Raw genomic sequence first — 21,656 nt, 5'->3', positions numbered from 1 at the left:
GGATCATGTATTTCAGCTCATAAAACATGGGAGCAACACTTTACATGTTGCCTTTATATTTTTGTTCAGTATAGAATGCGACTCACCTCTACAGTCAGGTCCTGTCTGTCTCTCTGCTCTGTGAAGCTGTTTGAAGAAGAGTCGTCGTCCATGGAGACCTCCACCTGTCTCACTCTCAGCATCCTAAACTCCTGTAGAGACAAGATAGGGATTTAGACACACACACACACTCAAACACACACTCAAACAGGCACACACCAGACAAGGCCATACTGTGCGTAATTAATCGCAAACAGAGAGCCTGCATAACATGACCAAGGCCACCGGTCCTCCAGATCTTAAAACTGAGCTCTACAATGCTACGAGATGCCACTTCATATTCATATGAAACGCTGCTTTGAGTATCTATGCTCTCTCTCACATGTAGTTGGTAGAGTTGTTTTATTCTTACTCCCTCAATCTGTGTGATGTACTGTTGTCAATGCCATTATTGTATGGTTACGGTGTTAGGATATAAATGTTACATGATTGTTGAGTTAGTGTAGAGACTGTGTATCATTCTCTCTCACCCTCTGAGTGGTGTACTGCGCCTGCAGGCGGAGCAGCCGGAGTCTCAGCCCCTCCCTCTGGCCCTCGTCTGCAGTCTGGAGCAGCACCTCCTCTCCTCTCCTCAGCAGCTCCTCCATGCCAGCCTTCTCCTCATCCATCTGACCGGTCAACACACAGGGTCACAGTGAACGTTGTCACGGAAACAAAGACTCCCTTTCAATCAAACAACTGAACTAGGGTTTTCCAGGGTTAGAAAATGAACATTACGCCCATAATCAAAAACAAAAAATAAATTCAACTGTGAATCCGAACCCAAAATAGCTTGAAGAACCCTATATGATGTCCTTTTCCAGAGAGCCGAGGGTCGACAGACAGGAAGGAGTAAGACACTCTGCTTCCTGACTCACAGTGACCTTGGTCTGGGCTGGTGTGATTTGTTCAGCCGCTCTACACCGAGGGGTGTAAGTCCCTGATAACACACTCCGAGGACAAACTGCCCAATCACACCCTTGTTAATCTGTGACACTGTATACATCTTATATCACTTTGTGTTCTTTGTTTGACCAGTCATAAACTTAACCACTGTGTGTGCATTTGTGTGTGTGTGTGTGAGTGTGCGTGAGTGTATGAGTGAGTGAGAGAGAGTATCTGTATAATATATACCTTGTCATCATCCAGGGTGTGTGTGGGGTCCTGCTGGTCCTCTAGGGCCTTGATTGTTGCCTCTAGTTCCCCCTCAAAGGTCTGCATCAGGCTGGAGCTCAGGGCCTCCTCTGACTGGCTCTGCTGGAGCTCAGCAATCTGGTCCTGTTGGAGCTGAGAGATCTGGTGAGGGATCTGAGAGATCTGTTGTATCTGCTGAATCATATCCACAGTCCCAGGCTCCAGAGTGGTGGACATCTGGGTATCAGAAACAAAAGAGGGAGAATTACCCCCCTGTACGTATCTATCTACAGTTTGAATGATACAGCTCTAGACAGTTGTGATTGTAATACAGTGAAACAGTGTTGTACCTTGGCAGCTTTGATGCATTGGGAGACCTTGTGAAAGTTGCGGTTGAGTTCAGCCAGTTTGGGTTCTACGACGTCTCTGCAGGCAGGACCTCTACTGGTCATTAGGATGATGGCCTGGTCTCTCACACTGTCCACTCTCAGAGTGATGTCATCCAGCTCCTCTAGCAGGGTCTACACACACAACAATCAAACAATTTAATACATTAACAGGTTCATCAATAGCTTTTACTCCAATTATTATTTCCCCACACAGGCTAATTATATCCTAAACTCTGGTAATAGGCTCTAATAAAAATTCAATTGTAATCAACCAATATTGAATTTTCATGCTTCAGTTCCCTCCCCATGCTTTCCCCTCTCCTCTCTCTCTCCTACCATCTCCCTTCCCCCTCTCTCTCCTACCGTCTCCCTTCCCCTCCTCTCTCCTACCGTCTCCTTTCCCCTCCTCTCCTCTCTCTCCTACCGTCTCCCTTCCCCTCCTCTCTCCCTCCTACCATCTCCTTTCCCCTCTCCTCTCTCTCTCCTACTGTCTCCCTTCCCACTCTCTCTCCTACCATCTCCTTTCCCCCTCCTCTCCTCTCTCTCCAACAGTCTCCCTTCCCTCTCTCCTACCGTCTCCCTTCCCCTCCTCTCCCTCTCCTACCATCTCCTTTCCCCTCTCCTCTCCCTCTCCTACCGTCTCCCTTCCCACTCTCTCTCCTACCATCTCCTTTCCCCTCCTCTCCTCTCTCTCCAACCGTCTCCCTTCCCCTCCTCTCTCTCCTACCGTCTCCTTTCCCCTCTCCTCTCTCTCTCTCCTACTGTCTCCCTTCCCTCTCTCTCCTACCATCTCCTTTCCTCTCTCCTCTCTCTCTCCTATCGTCTCCCTTCCCTCTCTCTCCTACCGTCTCCCTTCCCCTCCTCTCTCTCCTACCGTCTCCCTTCCCCTCCTCTCTCTCCTACCGTCTCCCTTCCCCTCCTCTCTCTCCTACCGTCTCCCTTCCCCTCCTCTCCTCTCTCTCTCCTACCGTCTCCCTTCCCCTCCTCTCCTCTCTCTCTCCTACCATCTCCCTTCCCCTCCTCTCTCTCTCCTACCATCTCCCTTCCCCTCCTCTTTCTCTCTTACCATCTCCCTTCCTGTCCTCTCCCGTCTCTCTGTCTCTATCACCTTAACTACCATCTCTCTCCACTATCGGCTGTCTCGATCCCCTTAAGTACCATCTCTCTCCACTGAGGGCCGTCTCTCTGTCTCTATCACCTTAACTCCACTGTGGGTCGTCTCCATCACCTTAACTACCATCTCACTCTCCACTGTGGGCCATCTCCATCACCGTAACTACTATCTCCCTCTCCACTGTGGGCCATCTCCCTTTCCACTGTGGGCCGTCTCCATCACCTAAACTACCATCTCCCTCTCCACTGTGGGCCGTCTCCATCACCTTAACTACTATCTCCCTCTCCACTGTGGGCCGTCTCCATCACCTTAACTACTATCTCCCTCTCCACTGTGGGCCGTCTCCATCACCTTAACTACTATCTCCCTCTCCACTGTGGGCCGTCTCCATCACCTTAACTACTATCTCCCTCTCCACTGTGGGCCGTCTCCATCACCTTAACTACTATCTCCCTCTCCACTGTGGGCAGTCTCTCCGTCTCATCCAGGTGGATCTGGGTCTGGTACAGCCAGGTGCTGATGTGGGCCAGGTTCTCATCAAAGATCTCCACCTCGTTCTGGTGGTTCTGAAGGGAACAGAGGTAGAAAGATGGTAGTGCTGAGCGATTCGAGTTTGAGGTTGGTTCCGTTTTTGGTGCCATTATTAATAAATCGATTTCGGTTTTGATCATTTAAAATGACGACATAATAATTCTTGAGCTTTTTAATGGAAATTCCTAAGCTAAAAACAGTGAACATTCAATTGCCAAAACATTACAAAATATTCCATTGGCTCGGTCAGGTCCACATTGGATAAACATCAATAGATAAATAGGAAATTACTAATAAATAACCAAATGTTTCAGCTGTGTATATTACTTTGTTTTTATTTGATTACCTTATTCTTTTTTTATTCCTTAAAATCATCTCTTCTCAGGCAGTAGCAGTCAGCCAGCCAGGACACGTAATATTAACTCTGTTCTCCCCATACTGTACCGCCTTCAGTCATCCTATTTAGCTAACCTGCCTAAGTATGCTGCAGAGCTGTCGGACAAAATCATTGGACTAGTTCTTCAAAGTAGATAAGGTATACTTTCACGAACTGTCCCTCTTGTCGTTGTGTTGTGTACATAGCTCTCTCATGCGGTCTGTGTGTATCTAACCTAACGTAACAGACGGAACAGTGGATCAGTCCAGAGTTTTGTATATAATGACGAGAGGCTCATGTCTATGCTCTAACAATGGAAGTCGTTCTCCCAAAGGCGGGAAGGCAGGTGAAAAGCTTAGGTCCAAAATAAACCCATAGAAACGCATTGGGCTTATTTTGGACAGATTATGGTGAGAGTGAAACCTCTCGCTTCGCCTCTTCCTCTCTGATCCATCTCTATGGATTAGGATCATTGTAGTTAATTACCATGTGTTTGCCTTGAACTAGGTTTAATATGTGGTTAATGAAGACTCCAACCCATCAGCCCAGCATCCCACATAGTTATTGACTTGATTTCTCAGATTTCTCTCGTGAATGACTTGATTTCTCTCTAGAGAAACGGAGTGCTGAGGCAAGATGCAGGAATTATTCCAAATGTCCCTTCTGACATGTTTTACCTGTCATGTACACATTACTTTCCTCAACCATTACTTTAGACAGAGACAGGATTAATAGATAGGTTATCCTATGATAGTGAAGCGTGAACCCACCAGAACGGTGCTCAGCCAGTCCTCGGTCCAGGTGCGCACCTGTCCCCAGCCTTCGTTGAGGCCACACAGCTTGTCTTCCAGAGGGCCCTCGCTCCCCTCCACCAGCCCCTGCAGCCCAGCGCTGGTCTCCATCAGCTCAGCCAGGTCTGCCTTACGATGCTCCGACTCCTTCAGCATGCCCTGGGGAGCGCACACACACACGTTATACAAATGTTACACAAATCCTCTGCACACCCACACAAAAGCCAAATAAACATTTCAACAAACTATTCTAGCAAGCCCGGTGAACACACTAGCACACAACTCACACACACGTGACTCACGTTGGCCCAGGCGATCTCAGCGTCTATATCAGCAGGCATGTCTCCAGAGGACTTTTTCTGCTGCAGCAGAGTCTGGTTGGTGTTCAGCCAGTCCTGTAGGGCGGCGCTGTCCTTATGTAGTCTCAGAGACAAAGACAGAGCCTTCTCCAGGTCCTGCTTCCCCTCTGTCACCTGGAGAGAGAAGAAGAGACGATGGACTCGGGGTTTGGTTGGTCAAAATGACGATATCCTCATCATTTTGAAACTAGGTTTATTTTAAGAACGCAACTATTCATGATGACACAGCTGACCAAGTGAGAAGACCAGACTGTTATGTCCTAAGGTTAAACTACTATAGTCACGTGTGTGTGTATTACCTGTGCTCCCAGGTGGTTGTAGAGCAGTTTAAGTGCTGTCAGTTGTTCATCCATGCCTCTGGGGTTATCAGTCTGTTGTTTCTGGACGATCTGTCTTCCTGTTTTTATCACTGTCTCCACCTCTAACTTCACCTCACTCAGAACCTTATACAGTTTCTGAAGGGTTAAGGAGACAGACAGGGAGTGTGAGGGAGAATGTGTGTGTGTGTGTGTGTGTGTGTGTGTGTGTGTGTGTGTGTGTGTGTGTGTGTGTGTGTGTGTGTGTGTGTGTGTGTGTGTGTGCGCGCACGTACATGCACACCTGTAAGAGACTTCTCAAAGTGTTTTATTTCTAGGTCTCACCATACAGCCGATGAGGTGGGCCTGGATCTGTTGGGGTTCCACCTCTCTAACGTCTAGAATGTGCAGCTCTTCCTTGGCTCCATCAAGAACCCTCTTACAGTCCAGCATGCGCTGCTCAAAGTTAGCAGGCTTCTGGAACAACTGGTACTTAGTGGAGATCTCTCGCAGCTTCCGCTGAAAGACGAAAAAACAGCATAATGACCAACCAGAATTATTGCAGAGACAACAACATTTTCAATAAATCATAAACTCCTATGTTATCCCTATAGGCTTTAATGAGAACAATTTCACCCCCTGTCCACTAGGGGGCAGTACCTGCAGCAGGTCCAACATGGTTCCACTGCGAGCAGCCTTGCCCTCTGGGGTGGCAGGAGGCAGATTACCCACGTTCCTACTCCTCAACTCCTCCACTGTCACCTCATGGGCCGCAATCTCTGCCCCGATGGTCTGCAAAGGATGGAGACGGGTTTAGAGGTCAGGGGTTAAACTGACATCCAATAACTAATTGTTGGCATTCGCTACATGTGTTTGTGGGATTTGTCAATGTAGTCGGTCAGATAGAAGATGAGTTTGTGTGTGTGTGTGGTGTGTGTGTGTGCATGTCTGTATGTGTGTACCTGGGCCTCTTGCGGTAGCTGGAAGGCATCTATGCGGTCGGTGAGGTAAGAGGTGAGTGTGTGGTCGAGCTGGGTCAGTGACTCCTGCAGAGCCTGGAGAACCTGCTCATTCTCTTTCAGAGTGGCCAGTTGCTGCTCTAGACTGATCTGACGGTTCACAGCCTAGGTGGATGTCATATCAACATTAAGTCAATATACATAATATATAGACAAGTACATTACCAAACATATACTTATCTACCTGTTTACAGCCTAGAAAATATAGAAATGGACATAATTCTGATATGTTCAAGACATACAGTACCAGTCAAATGTTTGGACACACCTACTCATTCCAGGGTTTTTCTTTATTTTTTATATTTTCTGCATTGTAGAATAATAGTGAAGACATCAAAACTATAAAATAACATATGGAATCATGTAGTAAACAAAAAGTATTAAACAAATCGCCAAAGTAGCCACCCTTTGCCTTGATGACAGCTTTGCACACTCTTGGCATTCTCTCAACCAGCTTCACCTGGAATGATTTTCTAACAGTCTTGAAGAAGTTCCCACATATTCTGAACACTTGTTGGCTGCCATTCCTTCACTCTGCAGTCCAACACATCCCAAACCATCTCAATTGGGTTGAGGTCGGGTGATTGTGTTGGCCAGGTCTTCTGATGCAGCACTCCATCACTCAAATAGCCCTTACACAGCCTGGAGGTGTGTTGGGTCATTGTCCTGTTGAAAAACAAATGATAGTCCCACTAAGCACAAACCAGATGGGATGGCGTATCGCTACAGAATGCTGTGGTAGCCATGCTGGTGAAGTGTGCCTTGAATTTGAATTAAATTACTGACATTGTCACCAGAAAAGCACCCCCAGACCATCACACCTCCTCCATGCTTCACGGTGGGAACCACACATGCGGAGATCATCCATTCACCTACTCTGCGGCTCACAAAGACACGGCAGTTGAAACTAAAAATCTCCAAGTTGGACTCTTCCACCAGTCTAATCTCCCTCGCTTATGTTTCTTGGTCCAAGCAAGTCTCTTCTTCTTATTGGTGTCCTTTAGTAGTGGTTTCTTTGCAGCATGAAGCCTTGATTCACGCAGTCTCCTCTGAACAGTCGATGTTGAGATGTGTCTGTTACTTGAACTCTGAAGCATTTATTTGGGATGCAATTTCTGAGGCTGGTAATTCTAATGAACTTATCCTCTGTAGCAGAGGTAACTCTGGGTCTTCCTTTCCTGTTGCGGTCCTCATGAGAGCCAGTTTCATCATAGTGCTTGATGGTTTTTGCGACTGCACTTAAAGAAATGTTCAAAGTTCTTGAAATGTTGCACATTGACTGACCTTCATGTCTTAAAGTAATGATGGACTGTGGTTTGTATTTGTTTATTTGAGCTGTTCTAGCTATTTTACCAAACAGAGCTATCTTGTCACAACATCACTGATTGGCTCAAACGCATTAAGAAGGAAATAAATTCCACAAATTAACTTTTAACAAGAGACACTTGTTAAACACATTCCAGGTGACTACCTCATGAAGCTGGTTGAGAGAATGCCAAGAGTGTGCAAAGCTGTCATCAAGGCAAATGGGGGCTTCTTCAAAGAATCTCAGATATAAAATATATTTTGATTTGTTTAACACTTTTTTTGGTTACTACATGATTCCTTATGTGTTATTTCACAGTTTTTATGTCTTCACTATTATTCTACAATGTAGAAAATAGTACAAATAAAGAAAAAACCTGGATTTGTAATTATTTAACCTTAATTTAACTAAGCAAGTCAGTTGAGAACAAATTCTTATTTACAGTTACGGCCTAGTGGGTTAACTGCCTTGTTCAGGGGCAGAAAGACAGATTTTTACCTTGTCAGTTCGGAGATTTGATCTTGCAACCTTTCGGTTACTGGCCCAACGCTCTAACCACTAGGCTACCTGAATGAGTAGGTGTGTCCAAACCTTTGACTGGTACTGTATATAAGTAAGCATTTCACTGTTAGTCTATGCCTGTTGTTAATGGAGCATGTGACGAATACAATTAGAATTGATTTTGTATCTACTACCATATACACAATTCACAAATAGAAAACAAGATGTTGTCGAGGATCGACGAGGCATGTCGTTTCTCACAAACAAAGATGCAGAAAGAGACAGACAGCCACTTGATGGCTATGTACAAAGACAGTTGTTTTTCTCATCCCCCAGACACAGACACACGCACGCACGCACACACACACACACAGTCACACACAGACACACACAGACACACACAGACACACACAGACCTGGTGGCTGAGTTGATCGTAGCAGGAGTTGAAGGTCTCTAGTTTCTCTGAGATAAGTTCGTCCAGGATGCCCCCATCTATCAGGGTCTGACCCAACTCCCTGATCTGTGTCCTGTTGTCACCTGGGTGGCGCAACACACATTCCAACGACTAGAGAGAGAGAAAGAGGAGAGGAGAAGAGAGGGAGAGAGAAATAATAAAGGTGACAGGGTGAGAGAGAGAAGGGGAGGAAAGAGAGAGGGTGACGTGTCAGTGTTTATATACACAAGAGTATGTGGACACCCCTTCAAATTAGTGGATTCGGCTATTACAGCCACACCCATTGATCACAGGTGTAGAAAATGGAGAGCACAGCTATGCAATCTCCATAGTCAAACATTGGCAGTAGAATGGCCTTACTGAAGAGCTCAGTGACTTTCAACGTGGCATCCTACCATCATAGGATGCCACCTTTCCAAGTCAGTTCGTCAAATTTCTGCCCTGCTAGAGCTGTCCCGGTCAACTGTAAGTGCTGTTATTGTAAAATGGACGTCAAGGAGCAACAACGGCTCAGGCACAAAGTGGTAGGCCACACAAGCTCACAGAACTTGACCGCTGAAGCGCGTAGCATGTAAAAATCGGCTGTTTTGGGTTGTAACATTCACTACCTAGTTCCAAACTGCCTCTGGAAGCAATGTCAGCGCAATAACTGTTCGTCGGGAGCATCATGAAATGGGTTTCTATGGCTGAGCAGCCACACACAAGCCTAAGATAACCATGTGCAATACCAAGCGTCGGCTGGAGTGGTGTAAAGCTCACTGCCATTGGGCTCTGGAGCAGTGGAAACGCGTTCTCTAGGGTGATGAATCCAGCTTCACCATCTGGCAGTACAATGGACAAATCTGGGTTTGGCAGATGCCAGGAGAATGCTACCTGCCCCAATGCATAGTGCCAACTGTAAAGTTTGGTGGAGGAATAATGGTCTGGGGCTGTTCTTCATGGTTCGGGCTAGGCCCCTTAGTTCCATGAAGGGAAATCTTAACGCTACAGCATACAATGACATTCTAGACAATTCTGTGTTTCCAAATTTGTGGCAACAGTTTAAGGAAGGCCCTTTCCTGTTTCATCATGTCCCCCGTGCACAAAGCTTGGTCTATACAGCAATGGTTTGTTGAGATCGGTGTGGAAGAAAACCTTTGGGATGAATTGTTACACCGACCGCGAGCCAGGCTTAATTGCCTAACTTCAGTGCCCGACTTCACTAATGCTCTTGTGGCTGAATGGAAGCAAGTCCCTGCAGCAATGTTCCAACATCTAGTGGAAAGCCTTCCTAGAAGAGTGGAGGCTGTTATAGCAGCAAAGGGGAGGACCACCTCCATATTAATGCCCATGATTTTTTTATGAGATGTTCGACAAGGTGTCCACATACTTTTGGTAATGCCGTGTAGGTCGGTGTCACTCTTACAGTACCTGAGGTAGGCAGACAGAGTGCTGGAGTCTGCCCAAAGAGGACAGACTGGTGACATCATCAAAGTAAGAGAAACAGACAGAACACAAAACAATACCTTCTAGGGTCAAAAGGAAAAGACAAGCGAATAACACGAAAGAAAGGGGGAAAGGGAGACAATTTAATAAAGAGGGTGAGTCAGAGTGGTGGGAAGGATGGGGGGGTGGAGGGATTAAAGGAGAGAGCATACGATAAAGTGGAGGGGAGAGAATGAGAGATGAAAAAGGAAAGAAAGAAGAATGGATAGGTTTAAATAGAGATATCTACCTCCAAAGCCTTGTTGACAGCCTCCGTGCTCTCAGGTAGGTTCTCTGTAGCCTGAAGCTTCTCCTCCAACGTGTTGAACCAGCCCTGCTCCAGGTCCAGGTACTGCAGCAGCTCCATCCAACACGACCACACCTCCTACAGAGGAGACCACATGGACACGGACATATATACAACCACATTACTGTATGATATGAACACAAATACAACAAAGAACCAGTGCCTCATTAGTTGTTTGGACTAGTCTTAACAAACTCTTTACCTCCAGGGTGTGACACTTGCTCTTGAAGCGGTCACATAGTTTCTGATAGTTCCCCAGGACTCCCCCCAGCTCCTCTGTCAGGTCCTGGCCACTGCCACCAGGGGTCGTCTTAGCCTTAGCCACCAACATGTTAATGTTGTCCTTCAATATCTTCACTCTCACCTCCTTCTGTAACACATCCTCTTTAGCCCTCTAAGTAGGGAGGGGAGAGAAGGAAAGAGATGAGGCAAAGAGGAAAGAAAGAGACATGCCAGGTTATCAGGATAGTATTTTCACATAAGAGGGGCCATAACTGGCTACATAGCATTAAAGTGGGATTCTTGTGGTTTAGTTGGTGGGACTTTCTTTCTAGAAGGAATGAGGAGTTTCAGTTTTTTTAATTTTTTTTATGTCAAAGTTCTGTTCTCTGTTCCCCACCTTCATCTCTTCCAGTGCCCCCTCCAGCTCCTCAGGACTCTTGTACTCAAAGTCTCTCATGAGGAACTCCTCGTCCACCTGGGCCATCCATTCCTGCATCTCTGCCAAGTCTTTTCTTAGGTTCACCTGCCTCTCCTGGCTCTCACTCACACGCTCCTGGTGGCTCAGCAGCTACCCAGAGACAACACAGAGATAACACGGACCACTGTCAGGTTACACAGGGTAGCAAGTACACAGAGTGTCTTAATAACATGTCAGGCTTTAAATAAGACGCTGACATTAACAAAAGGATACACAGAAAAGTGTATGAGCAGTTCAGTATGCAGGCTTCATTTATTTTAGTGGATAGATCAGCTTTAATAATTACAGATTGTGGCTTCTATCAATGTAATTATCTGCATAATTTCCAATCCCCATATATTCTTTTGTAAATATATATAATTTTATATATTTTTTAAATATATTTTCCCCTAACCCTACCACCTCTCCCCTAATTGGAGTAAACTAATGGAAAACAATACTTAAGCTTCTACTTTCAGTTTATACAGTCTATATATTTTAGATAGTATATTCTACATTAGTTATCTTGTGTTTGTTTTTAGTCCCCGCCTTCAGCTACTCTCAGCCCCTCCCATCTATCTCTGAAGACCATCCAGTCCCAGATTTCAGCTACGCTCAGCCCCTCCCATCTATCTCTGAAGACCATCCAGTCCCAGCCTTCAGCTACACTCAGCCCCTCCCATCTATCTCTGAAGACCATCCAGTCCCAGCCTTCAGCTACGCTCAGCCCCTCCCATCTATCTCTGAAGACCATCCAGTCCCAGCCTTCAGCTACTCTCAGCCCCTCCCATCTATCGCTGAAGACCATCCAGTCCCAGCCTTCAGCTACTCTCAGCCCCTCCCATCTATCTCTGAAGACCATCCAGTCCTAGCATTCAGCTACACTCAGCCCCTCCCATCTATCTCTGAAGACCATCCAGTCCCAGCCTTCAGCTACTCTCAGCCCCTCCCATCTATCTCTGAAGACCATCCAGTCCCAGCCTTCAGCTACTCTCGGCCCCTCCCATCTATCTCTGAAGACCATCCAGTCCCAGCCTTCAGCTACTCTCAGCCCCTCCCATCTATCTCTGAAGACCATCCAGTCCCAGCCTTCAGCTACACTCAGCCCCTCCCATCTATCTCTGAAGACCATCCAGTCCCAGCCTTCAGCTACTCTCAGCCCCTCCCATCTATCTCTGAAGACCATCCAGTCCCAGCCTTCAGCTACTCTCAGCCCCTCCCATCTATCTCTGAAGACCATCCAGTCCCAGCCTTCAGCTACTCTCAGCCCCTCCCATCTATCTCTGAAGACCATCCAGTCCCAGCCTTCAGCTACTCTCAGCCCCTCCCATCTATCTCTGAAGACCATCCAGTCCCAGCCTTCAGCTACTCTCAGCCCCTCCCATCTATCTCTGAAGACCATCCAGTCCCAGCCTTCAGCTACACTCAGCCCCTCCCATCTATCTCTGAAGACCATCCAGTCCCAGCCTTCAGCTACTCTCAGCCCCTCCCATCTATCTCTGAAGACCATCCAGTCCCAGCCTTCAGCTACTCTCAGCCCCTCCCATCTATCTCTGAAGACCATCCAGTCCCAGCCTTCAGCTACTCTCAGCCCCTCCCATCTATCTCTGAAGACCATCCAGTCCCAGCCTTCAGCTACTCTCAGCCCCTCCCATCTATCTCTGAAGACCATCCAGTCCCAGCCTTCAGCTACTCTCAGCCCCTCCCATCTATCTCTGAAGACCATCCAGTCCCAGCCTTCAGCTACTCTCAGCCCCTCCCATCTATCTCTGAAGACCATCCAGTCCCAGCCTTCAGCTACTCTCAGCCCCTCCCATCTACCTCTGAAGACCATCCAGTCCCAGCCTTCAGCTACTCTCAGCCCCTCCCATCTATCGCTGAAGACCATCCAGTCCCAGCCTTCAGCTACTCTCAGCCCCTCCCATCTATCTCTGAAGACCATCCAGTCCCAGCCTTCAGCTACTCTCAGCCCCTCCCATCTATCTCTGAAGACCATCCAGTCCCAGCCTTCAGCTACTCTCAGCCCCTCCCATCTATCTCTGAAGACCATCCAGTCCCAGCCTTCAGCTACTCTCAGCCCCTCCCATCTATCTCTGAAGACCATCCAGTCCCAGCCTTCAGCTACTCTCAGCCCCTCCCATCTATCTCTGAAGACCGTCCAGTTGATTTCTAGCTGTCATATGTTTTCCACTGTGCTGTGATGTTTTCTGAACTTTCTATTCTCATAGTTTCTACAGATTGTAAATTAGGGATACACATTTTTGCCAAGAGTATTATTATATTATTGATCGATTGTCTGTTTTTTCAAGTCCCACAGCAGTGCTATTTGCAAAGTTAGCTCCAAGTAAATGTTGTATTTTTTTGTTGCCATTCCTGAACCGGTGACCAAAACAGGCTACATATGGGCAGTACCAAAACAAGTGATCTAATGATACTGTCTCTTTGCCTCAAAATCTGCAGAGCTGGGATGGTTGTATCACCTATTTACAGTGCATTCGGAAAGTATTCAAACCACTTGGAGTTTTCCACATTTTGTTACGTTACAGCCTTATTCAAAACAACAACAAAAAAATTGGGGGGGATTTTCTCATCAATACACCATAATAACAAAAGAAAGAAAACCTGTTGATGAAGAAAAAAATCAATTTAATCCATTTTAGAATAAGGCTGTAACGTAACAAAATGTGCAAAAAGTCAAGGGTTTTGTATACTTTCTATCCAGTGTTGTTTGAACTGTCCTCTTCTTCCTCACCTGTTTGCTCAGTGTCTCCCACCTCCCCTGGCACTCCTCCAGTTTAGCCTGCCCCCAGTGGGCCAACTCTGGTACTGCAGCCCCCTGCACCGCCAATACGTTCTCTCCTATCTGCTTCACTAAACTTTCCACTGACTCCATCTCACTCACATATTCCTAAGAAGGAGATGGGGGAGAGAGGGGCATGGGTTATAACATTGCAGTACTTTAGGTCTAACAGTTCAAAGTTTTGTTTGTTTTTGAATGGTGTGACCTATGACCTTGCACTGGTTGAGCTCTTCCTGTAGTCTCTCTGCATCTCCCTGGCCCTTGGCATTCCGTGACATCAGTTCCTGTACGCCATCCAGCCAGCGCTCCACCTCCACCACACGCACCTGGAAACAACATCATCGTGAACCTTACTGACAACAATCACTGCCTTATTTTGTCATTGCTTGGGTCCAATAGAAGTTCCATTGATGTTTAAGCAGAATAGAGGCAGGATATTCTACGGGACAGTTTTCTACCTGATTGTCCTTCAGGCTACCCAGGATGCACTGCAGCGTACCCAGCTCCTCGCGTGCCCTGGAGGAGAGCTGACTCCATCTTTGTAGTTCTGCAGGGTCCGAGGCCTGCTGCATCTGCTCTATCTCTATACACAGAGCCTAAGGCGAGAGGGAGAAAAAACTACATGACCCATAACCCATTAATCTGCAGCTGAGGGACAAATTATAGGACAGTTGTCAGGTGTGGTAGGTAGCCTAGGGGGCGATAGAGGTGAGTAGGCTGATCTGAGACAGTCAGTCTGCAGGGTGTGTTTAAACCTCAGGGGCAGGAGCAGAGTTTGAGGCAACAGCTGCAGCCTGCAGCAGTAGGAACGTGCATGGTAGACTGGTTGCAGTCTGAGGGTTGAAGCTCTGAGCCACAGGCAGCAGGCAGGGTGCCCAGAAAGTTCCCAGGCTGCCCTGGCACCATGCTTTATCTACCACGATAACGAGGCCTACAGCCGACCCACATTCCTACAGACTCTCTCTCAATCACACACACACACGCGCACACACACACGCATGCACACACACATTCACAAACACACCCTTGCAAGCACAAACATACACACACATCCCTCTTTCTCCTCTGTTGCGGTTGAAAGATTAAAGAGGGACGTATAGGTGTGAGAATGGGCCCATTGTATGTTGGAACCAGAGCAGACAGACATCTAATAGGTCTGGACTCAGCCATTAACAGATAACCCACAAATACACTGCTACACGATAACACACGGACAACTGGAACACAGTACAGAGAACGATGAATAAAAGCCCCGAAGCCACTCACCTGTGCCCGCTCCACTGCCCCCTCCGTTGTAGGCACATCCATGACGGCTTCCCGCAGTGTGCCCAGTCTAGCCTCCAGACCATCTACGAGGTCAGTCCCAGACACACTGACCACAGGAATCTGGTCACCCTGAACCACCTGTATTATCTGGGCCCTCTGGTCATCAACATACTGGAGGCTGACCAGCGCTGGAACACAGACAGGGGGTGAGGAGACACTGTTAAGTCAAGGGTTATAGTATCTAGTTGCCACAAGGGGTCAGAGTATTGTTTTGGGAATTCCCATAGGTACTGGCTGTTATAATTTGTGGCTGTTATGAACTCACTGAGCTCTCTGTGGGTGGGTGTGTTTGTGCGCCTTCCATTTCACTGTATGTCAGAGATAGAGCGTGTGCTGCACATTTGCCCAGGGCTCCAGATGTTTGCTGTGTGTGCCTCATGGCAAGCCTAAATGAGGCTGCGCAACTAATGCAAGTCAGTGGTTCATACCCGCTGAACCTTCAATATGCCACAGTAAACACAATGAAAACAGAAAAATGCATCAACATACTTCAACAGAATGTGCTAAATTCAACCCTGTTGGGCAAAAATGAACACTACGCACACTGCTCTCACGGGCATGAGTACTCTCACATAATCTGCCTGTGTTTATATACAGCAGACAGAGAGAGAGGGAGGGGAGAAAAAGGGAGAGAGAGAGGCCCAGTGAAAGACTGCCTCTCTGAAGCAGAAACAAAATGGTTTTCCTCAGGGCAGTTGCACACATACACTCCTTTTAAGGTCAGAAGACAAATAGGCCTCTCCAATATACTTTTACATTCTTTTCGAGCAGGACTCATAAATTCCAGGAGAAAAATGTTGATTGATTTCAGAACTCCTAAAACTCAAAACCTGGTCCTTGGGAGCTTGGCAGAGACCACCCACCCACCCACCCACCCACACACACCCACCCACACACACCCACACACACACACACACACACACACACGGTCCTGCGTATTCAGTGGTCATATAAGGGCATCATCGATTACTTCTGTCCAACCAAGGCTGGATATAAAGCTGATGTCATATCACAGCTCCAGCAGTAAGAGCCAGTAGAGTTCATTGATCTGGCATCAATCCTGTAGCCTCAGTAAAAACTATGGAAGGTTTAGGACCGCCACCACTGATGAAGTGCTGAAAGAACACAAGTCCATTCATTGGGCATTGATAAAGCTTTGACCCAATGGCGACCAAGCATTTTTTAAGCGTTTATACAGTGTTGTCAGAGCACGGGTCAAGTCCCTGCATTGATTTCGAGCAAATGTTAAAGCAATGTTGTGGTCCCATACCTGCATTGATCTCCTGCTCCCTGGTCTGTAGCTGCTGCAGTGTGGAGGCCTGGTGGGCAGAGACAGTGGCCATGTTGGCTGTGAGAGTGGGCGGGACATCTATTGACTCCACCTCTGCAGAGAGCTGGTCCAATCGTGGGCTCAGGGCAGTCAGCTGGGCCAACCGTGACTGGAGACAGAGATACAAACAGATAAGACGAAAGGGTAAACAGACTTCACGACACATCTGTTGAGATGATTTGTGATGTTTAACAGTTTCAGTGGGGGTCGTCTCCATGGCGATAATCAAGCCAGAGGTCAGGGTGAGGGTGATGGTTCTAAGGGTTGGGTTCTAACCTTGCACTCTGTCCTGAGGGTTCTAAGGGCAGCCTCATCAGATCTGGTACTGTCTGTTCCACTCAGCCACTGGTCTTGTTCTCCCAGAACCTTGTCCACAGCAGCCAACTCAGAGCAGAGGCTCCTGACCCGGGTCTGGGCCTGGACCCAGTCACACAGAGCCTTCAGCTCACTCACACACACCTCCCACTCAGCCTCCACCACATCTATATCACACCTGATAGAGTCCACACTCACTCCCTCTACAGAGAGGGAGGAGGTAGGGAAGGATAGGAGTGAAGGAGAGAGAGAGAAATAGAAATGAGGGAGAAGGGGGAGATAGACGCAAGGAGAATGAGGCAAATAAAAATGTAGGGGAGATTGAGAAAAGGAGAGAAGGGAGAGAGAGGAGGAAAGGTTAAACAAAACCACACCAACACTATAACACCAATACTTCTCCATCTTTCCTTACTGTTATCCTGCTGTAAACAAATAAAGCCTGAGTGCCTGAGCGTTTCACTGTAAATGAAGCCAGGAGCCTCAAGTCCTGCTTGAGGTTTTTATGACAATACCTGCAAACACACAAGTCATGCTTACTGGCAACCAATAAAAATCAGGTTTAAAAATACCCCCAAGTATACAACAGCTGTGGAAAAATGATCTTACGAGACCAACACTAAATACTGAGGAACAGGATATTTCTGGAAGAGCCAATAAATACATTAAAACCTGTTTTAAGTGAGGATAGGCATTGGTCTGAAGCCGAAAAAGAAAGGAAATTCACATCAGCACCACAAGGCCTACTCCACCCATGCTCTACCAAGGTTTACCAGCACACAGCTCTGATCTACGACAGTTCAGTAGCTATGTTGGTAATGTACTTCAATCTATGTGTACAAACAAGCTTTTAAAACAAACCTCACCTAGGAGATATGTACTTTATGAAATGAAGGTGAAGGTCAAGTAGAGTGAACCAATATCCAATCATATCAACAGAAATGATTCATAAAATAATGTGTAACTGTAGTAAAAACTGAAGGACATTGCTACAACGGTACAAATGTTAAACACAAAATACAAACATAATAAATAAAGGTACTGCTTATTTTGCTTTTCTGGGGATTCCCTACCTTTCTCCAGGGGTTCCATCAGGCGCCGCCCTCCTTGGGTCACCTGACCAACCTGAGCCTCCTTCGACAACAGCTGCGCCTCCAAAGCCTACAGTGATTGGAAGACAGACATGAAATCAACTCATCAAAAAGTTTTCCATTGATCCCAAAGTACAACCTTTTGCCAAAGCCAAATTGAGAGCACCTAATGTTACCTGTAAATGCATCATGGAAGCTGTAGTTTTTAATGGACCTACCTGTAGTTTTTCCTGAAGGTCAGGGTTTTCAGGGTCAGTAGAGGCCAGGGTCTGAGCTGAAACTTTCCATGTGTTCAGCCATCTCAAGAGGTCAGATAAGTCACTCTCCAACCTGATGGAGCAGAGAGAGTTTGGTTCTGTACTGATGTAGTTGTCTGTATGTGAGTGTGTGAGTGTGTGTGTTCCAGTCCTTACCCTCCCCTGAGTTCCGACTCATCCGTCTCCACCAGTCGTCTCTTGGGAGGAGTGGGCGGGGCCAGCTCTTGGTCGTCAAGCACCTTCTCAGGCTGTGCTGCCGCCACAGCGACAGTTTCCATCACAACCGTCTCCATTGCGACGCGTTCCTCAATCTGAGCCATCCCAGCGGCCTTCGTCACGGCCTCCGTCACCTTGGCAATGGTTCAGAACATGCGTGTGAGCGACTGATTGGAACCGGGCTGAACAGAGAACCCAACAGGACAAATGAACTGGATCAAAATGTCCACTGTGGTATTGTGACAAGTAAATGCCTATGGGCAGTCTGACACCACCATAGCCTGGTATAAAGGTATATAGTCATTTACATCCTCTGCACAAGACAGTGCAGTGGCTTGACTGCTTTTTAATCCTGTTGTTCTTCTCTTATTTGGAGGTTTCCATCCACTAATGGCTCTTTGGACAGACCAGTGAGAAACTGTGCAACCTACTGACTCTGTTTCAAGTTGCAAGTTTTATTAGTCGTCCGTACAAGATACACAAGATACACACAATCCAACGAAATTGCTTACTTGCAGGTTTCTTTCAAAAATGCAACAAGAAATTATAAAAGATAAGAATATGAAAATAAAGTAAGTGGTTCAGTAGAATAGAATAAACGTTTTAGCATAAGTGTAAAAGGCTCTGCATGGTCAATCTGACAAGCATTTATTAGATATGGCCTCTGCAGAAGTCAGGGCATTCCTACTTCTTGTGCTTCACAGGGCAGTTGTGAAGGAAGATGTCAAGGAGGTCAACCAATCATGTCAATGCGGAGCTAGTGTATATGGAGCCCTTCGGATTGTTACAAAATTTGGGAGGTGCACAGCGATGCGGTACGAAGCTCGATTGGGCCTCCGCAAGCCTCTGAAGGCTCTGCAATAACGTCACAGAAAAGTATGGTCAGTTCAGCAGTCTGATGGCTTGTAGATAGAAACTACCCCTGAGCCTGCTGTTATCAGACCTCACGCTCTGATACAGTCTGCCTGACGCTAAGGGAGTGAAGAGTTCGTGGCTGGGGTGTGTGGGTTCCTTGATTATGCTGCTGGACTTCCTCAGGCACCGTTTCAAGTACGTCCTGGATGGGTGGGAACACGGCCCCAGTGATGTACTGGGATGTCTTCACCTGGAGGGCCTCGAAGTCGTGGCAATTCCCGTACCAGGCCACAATGCAACCGGTCAGGACGCTCTCGCTGGTGCAGCGGTAGTATTTTGAGTCACTCGGGGTGGCATGCCAAATTTCTTCCTCCACCTTATGAATTGGAGACGCTATTACTCCCTCTTGACAAGAGTGGGAGGGTTTTTGGTCCATGTCATGTTCTCGGTGATGTGAACGCCGAACTTATAACTGCTGACTCTCTACTGCAGTCCCGTTGATGTGGATCAGGTCTGTGTTCCCTCCACTGCTTCCTGAAGTCAACAATCAACTCCTTAGTTTAGCTGACATTAAGGGAGAGGTTGTTGTCCTGGCACCACAATGCCAGTTCACTTCCCTCCTCTCTATAAGCAAACTTGATGATGGAGTTTGTGTCATGCAAACAGCGAGAACAGGGAGTACAGCAGAGGGCTGAGGACACACCCATGAGGGGCCTCTGTGTTAAGAGTCAGTGTGAGGAGGTGTTATTTATTTATTATTTTTATTTCACCAGGTAAGCTAGTTGAGAACAAGTTCTCGTTTACAACTGCAACCTGGCCAAGATAAAGCAAAGCAGGGCGACACAAACAACAACACAGATTTACACATGGAATAAACAAGCGTACATTCAATAACACAATAGAAAAAAACAAAGTCTATATACAGTGTTTACAAATGGCGTGAGGAGGTAAGGCAATAAATAGGCCATAGTAGCGAAGTAATTACAGTTTAGTAAATTAACACTGGAGTGATAGATGAGCAGATGATGATGTGCTAGTAGAAATACCGGTGTGCAAAAGAGCAGAAAAGTAAATAAAAAACAATATGGGGATGAGGTAGGTAGATTGGATGGACTATTTACAGATGGGCTATGTAAGCTGCAGCGATCGGTAAGCTGCTCAGATAGCTGATGTTTAAAGTTAGTGAGGGAAATATAAGTCTCCAGCTTCAGCGATTTTTGCAATTCGTTCCAGTCATTGGCAGCAGAGAACTGGAAGGAAAGGCAGCCAAAGAGGTGTTGGCTTTGAGGACGACCAGTCAGATATACCTGCTGGAGCGCGTGGGTGTTGTTATCGTGACCAGTGAGCTGAGATAAGGCGGAGCATTACCCAGCATAGACTTATAGATGACCTGGAGCCAGTGGGTCTGGCGACGAATATGTAGCGAGGGCCAGCCGACTAGTGATGGGTGGTATAAGGGGCTTTGGTGACAAAACGGATGGCACTGTGATAGACTGTATCCAGTTTGCTGAGTAGAGTATTGGAAGCTATTTTGTAAATGACATCGCCGAAGTTGAGGATCGGTAGGATAGTCCGTTTTACGAGGGTATGTTTGAGTGAAGGAGGCTTTGTTGCGAAATAGGAAGCCGATTCTAGATTGGATTATGTTGATGCCAATCCTTGCAGCCGGTGGTCTGCAAGGATTGCAGCCTGTGGTCTGCCCGTCAGGGTCCAAGATCCAGTTGCAGAGGGTAGTGTCGAGACCCAGGGTTCTGAGTTTGGTGTTGAGCTTGGAGGGAACAATAGTGTTGAATGTTGAACTGTAGTCAATCAACAGTATTCTCACATAGGTGTTCCTCTTGTCCAGATGTGTTAGGGCCATGTGAATAGTGATGGAAATGGTTGAATGTGTCATGTGAATGTTTTTCATGCCATTTGGGCTCCATGGTAATTAGGTAATTAAGTGATATGAGGACAGGAATTGAGCTGCCTACACACACAGGTTTGTGTCTGTGTCTCCACAAGCTCAGGTCTTGTTGAGGTGTTATGATATTGGGACTGACACACACACACACAAACACATTCACACACAAACCTGGTAGGAGCAGTCCTCTAGTCTCTGGACCAGGTTATCCCATCTCTGGGTCAGCTCCTCTGTGTCTCCTTCGATCCTCGCCCCCGCCTCCGCGCTTCTCAGCAGTGACCTCACATCCTGTCCCGCATCTCTCAGCTGGTCAAGCGTCCGCCGCTTCTTCTCCATGTCCTCCTTCAGGAGCTAGCCACAGGGGTCAAAGGTTACTAGCCGACCTCAAATGCATCTGCAGTTAGCATGTGATTCGCAAAGTAATAATAAACAGAATAGAAAAGATGTTGGGTGTTGCTAATCGTTTCCAGCGGTCATTTCTGTGTGTCTAGACTATACTGTAGCCCACAGCAACCATAGAGATTCACATTATAAATGTATTATAAATGATAAGAAAACATTTCCCAAAGCTCTAAATCTCAGGCTGAACTTTTTGATTGCCTTATATTACCTTTGACATTCCTGATAATATAGTTGGTAATAAAACATGAAGCCAAATATGAATTTCCTCGTCCGCCTGCACTTCGGCAAAAACAAGCCCACTCTTTATATCACAGAGCTCTTAGAAAGGATACGGCAATTTGATTTTGCAGGTAAATGCTAACGTC

At 46.8% G+C, this 21,656-nt stretch overlaps 1 protein-coding gene across 6 annotated transcripts in view; it reads right to left on the bottom strand.

Annotated features, from left to right (window-relative positions):
* Nucleotides 1–21,656, bottom strand: part of utrn (utrophin) — a 337,767-nt gene that overhangs the window by 224,829 nt on the left and 91,282 nt on the right. For 5 of the 6 annotated variants that reach the window (XM_031800412.1, XM_031800411.1, XM_031800415.1 and 2 more), the window contains 25 exons: nucleotides 21,061–21,240; nucleotides 18,072–18,265; nucleotides 17,877–17,988; nucleotides 17,641–17,728; nucleotides 16,532–16,773; nucleotides 16,196–16,364; nucleotides 14,866–15,053; nucleotides 14,058–14,195; nucleotides 13,812–13,925; nucleotides 13,552–13,707; nucleotides 10,740–10,910; nucleotides 10,323–10,514; nucleotides 10,064–10,198; nucleotides 8,311–8,460; nucleotides 6,031–6,192; nucleotides 5,729–5,860; nucleotides 5,414–5,587; nucleotides 5,072–5,227; nucleotides 4,716–4,886; nucleotides 4,393–4,572; nucleotides 3,153–3,281; nucleotides 1,563–1,733; nucleotides 1,213–1,449; nucleotides 570–707; nucleotides 87–191 (listed from right to left, as the gene is read on the bottom strand). In XM_031800412.1, coding sequence (XP_031656272.1) covers nucleotides 87–191; nucleotides 570–707; nucleotides 1,213–1,449; nucleotides 1,563–1,733; nucleotides 3,153–3,281; nucleotides 4,393–4,572; nucleotides 4,716–4,886; nucleotides 5,072–5,227; nucleotides 5,414–5,587; nucleotides 5,729–5,860; nucleotides 6,031–6,192; nucleotides 8,311–8,460; nucleotides 10,064–10,198; nucleotides 10,323–10,514; nucleotides 10,740–10,910; nucleotides 13,552–13,707; nucleotides 13,812–13,925; nucleotides 14,058–14,195; nucleotides 14,866–15,053; nucleotides 16,196–16,364; nucleotides 16,532–16,773; nucleotides 17,641–17,728; nucleotides 17,877–17,988; nucleotides 18,072–18,265; nucleotides 21,061–21,240 — 3,984 coding nt within the window. Of the gene's footprint in view, nucleotides 1–86; nucleotides 192–569; nucleotides 708–1,212; nucleotides 1,450–1,562; nucleotides 1,734–2,980; nucleotides 3,133–3,152; nucleotides 3,282–4,392; nucleotides 4,573–4,715; nucleotides 4,887–5,071; nucleotides 5,228–5,413; nucleotides 5,588–5,728; nucleotides 5,861–6,030; nucleotides 6,193–8,310; nucleotides 8,461–10,063; nucleotides 10,199–10,322; nucleotides 10,515–10,739; nucleotides 10,911–13,551; nucleotides 13,708–13,811; nucleotides 13,926–14,057; nucleotides 14,196–14,865; nucleotides 15,054–16,195; nucleotides 16,365–16,531; nucleotides 16,774–17,640; nucleotides 17,729–17,876; nucleotides 17,989–18,071; nucleotides 18,266–21,060; nucleotides 21,241–21,656 lie in introns of those variants that run through there. The other variant, XM_031800417.1, reaches the window with a different exon arrangement.

Source organism: Oncorhynchus kisutch, linkage group LG21, assembly GCF_002021735.2.
Source record: "Oncorhynchus kisutch isolate 150728-3 linkage group LG21, Okis_V2, whole genome shotgun sequence".
In the NCBI taxonomy this organism is placed as follows: domain Eukaryota; kingdom Metazoa; phylum Chordata; class Actinopteri; order Salmoniformes; family Salmonidae; genus Oncorhynchus; species Oncorhynchus kisutch.
The sequence above is the reverse complement of the archived record's forward strand: the minus strand, read 5'-3'. Positions and strand labels throughout refer to the sequence as shown.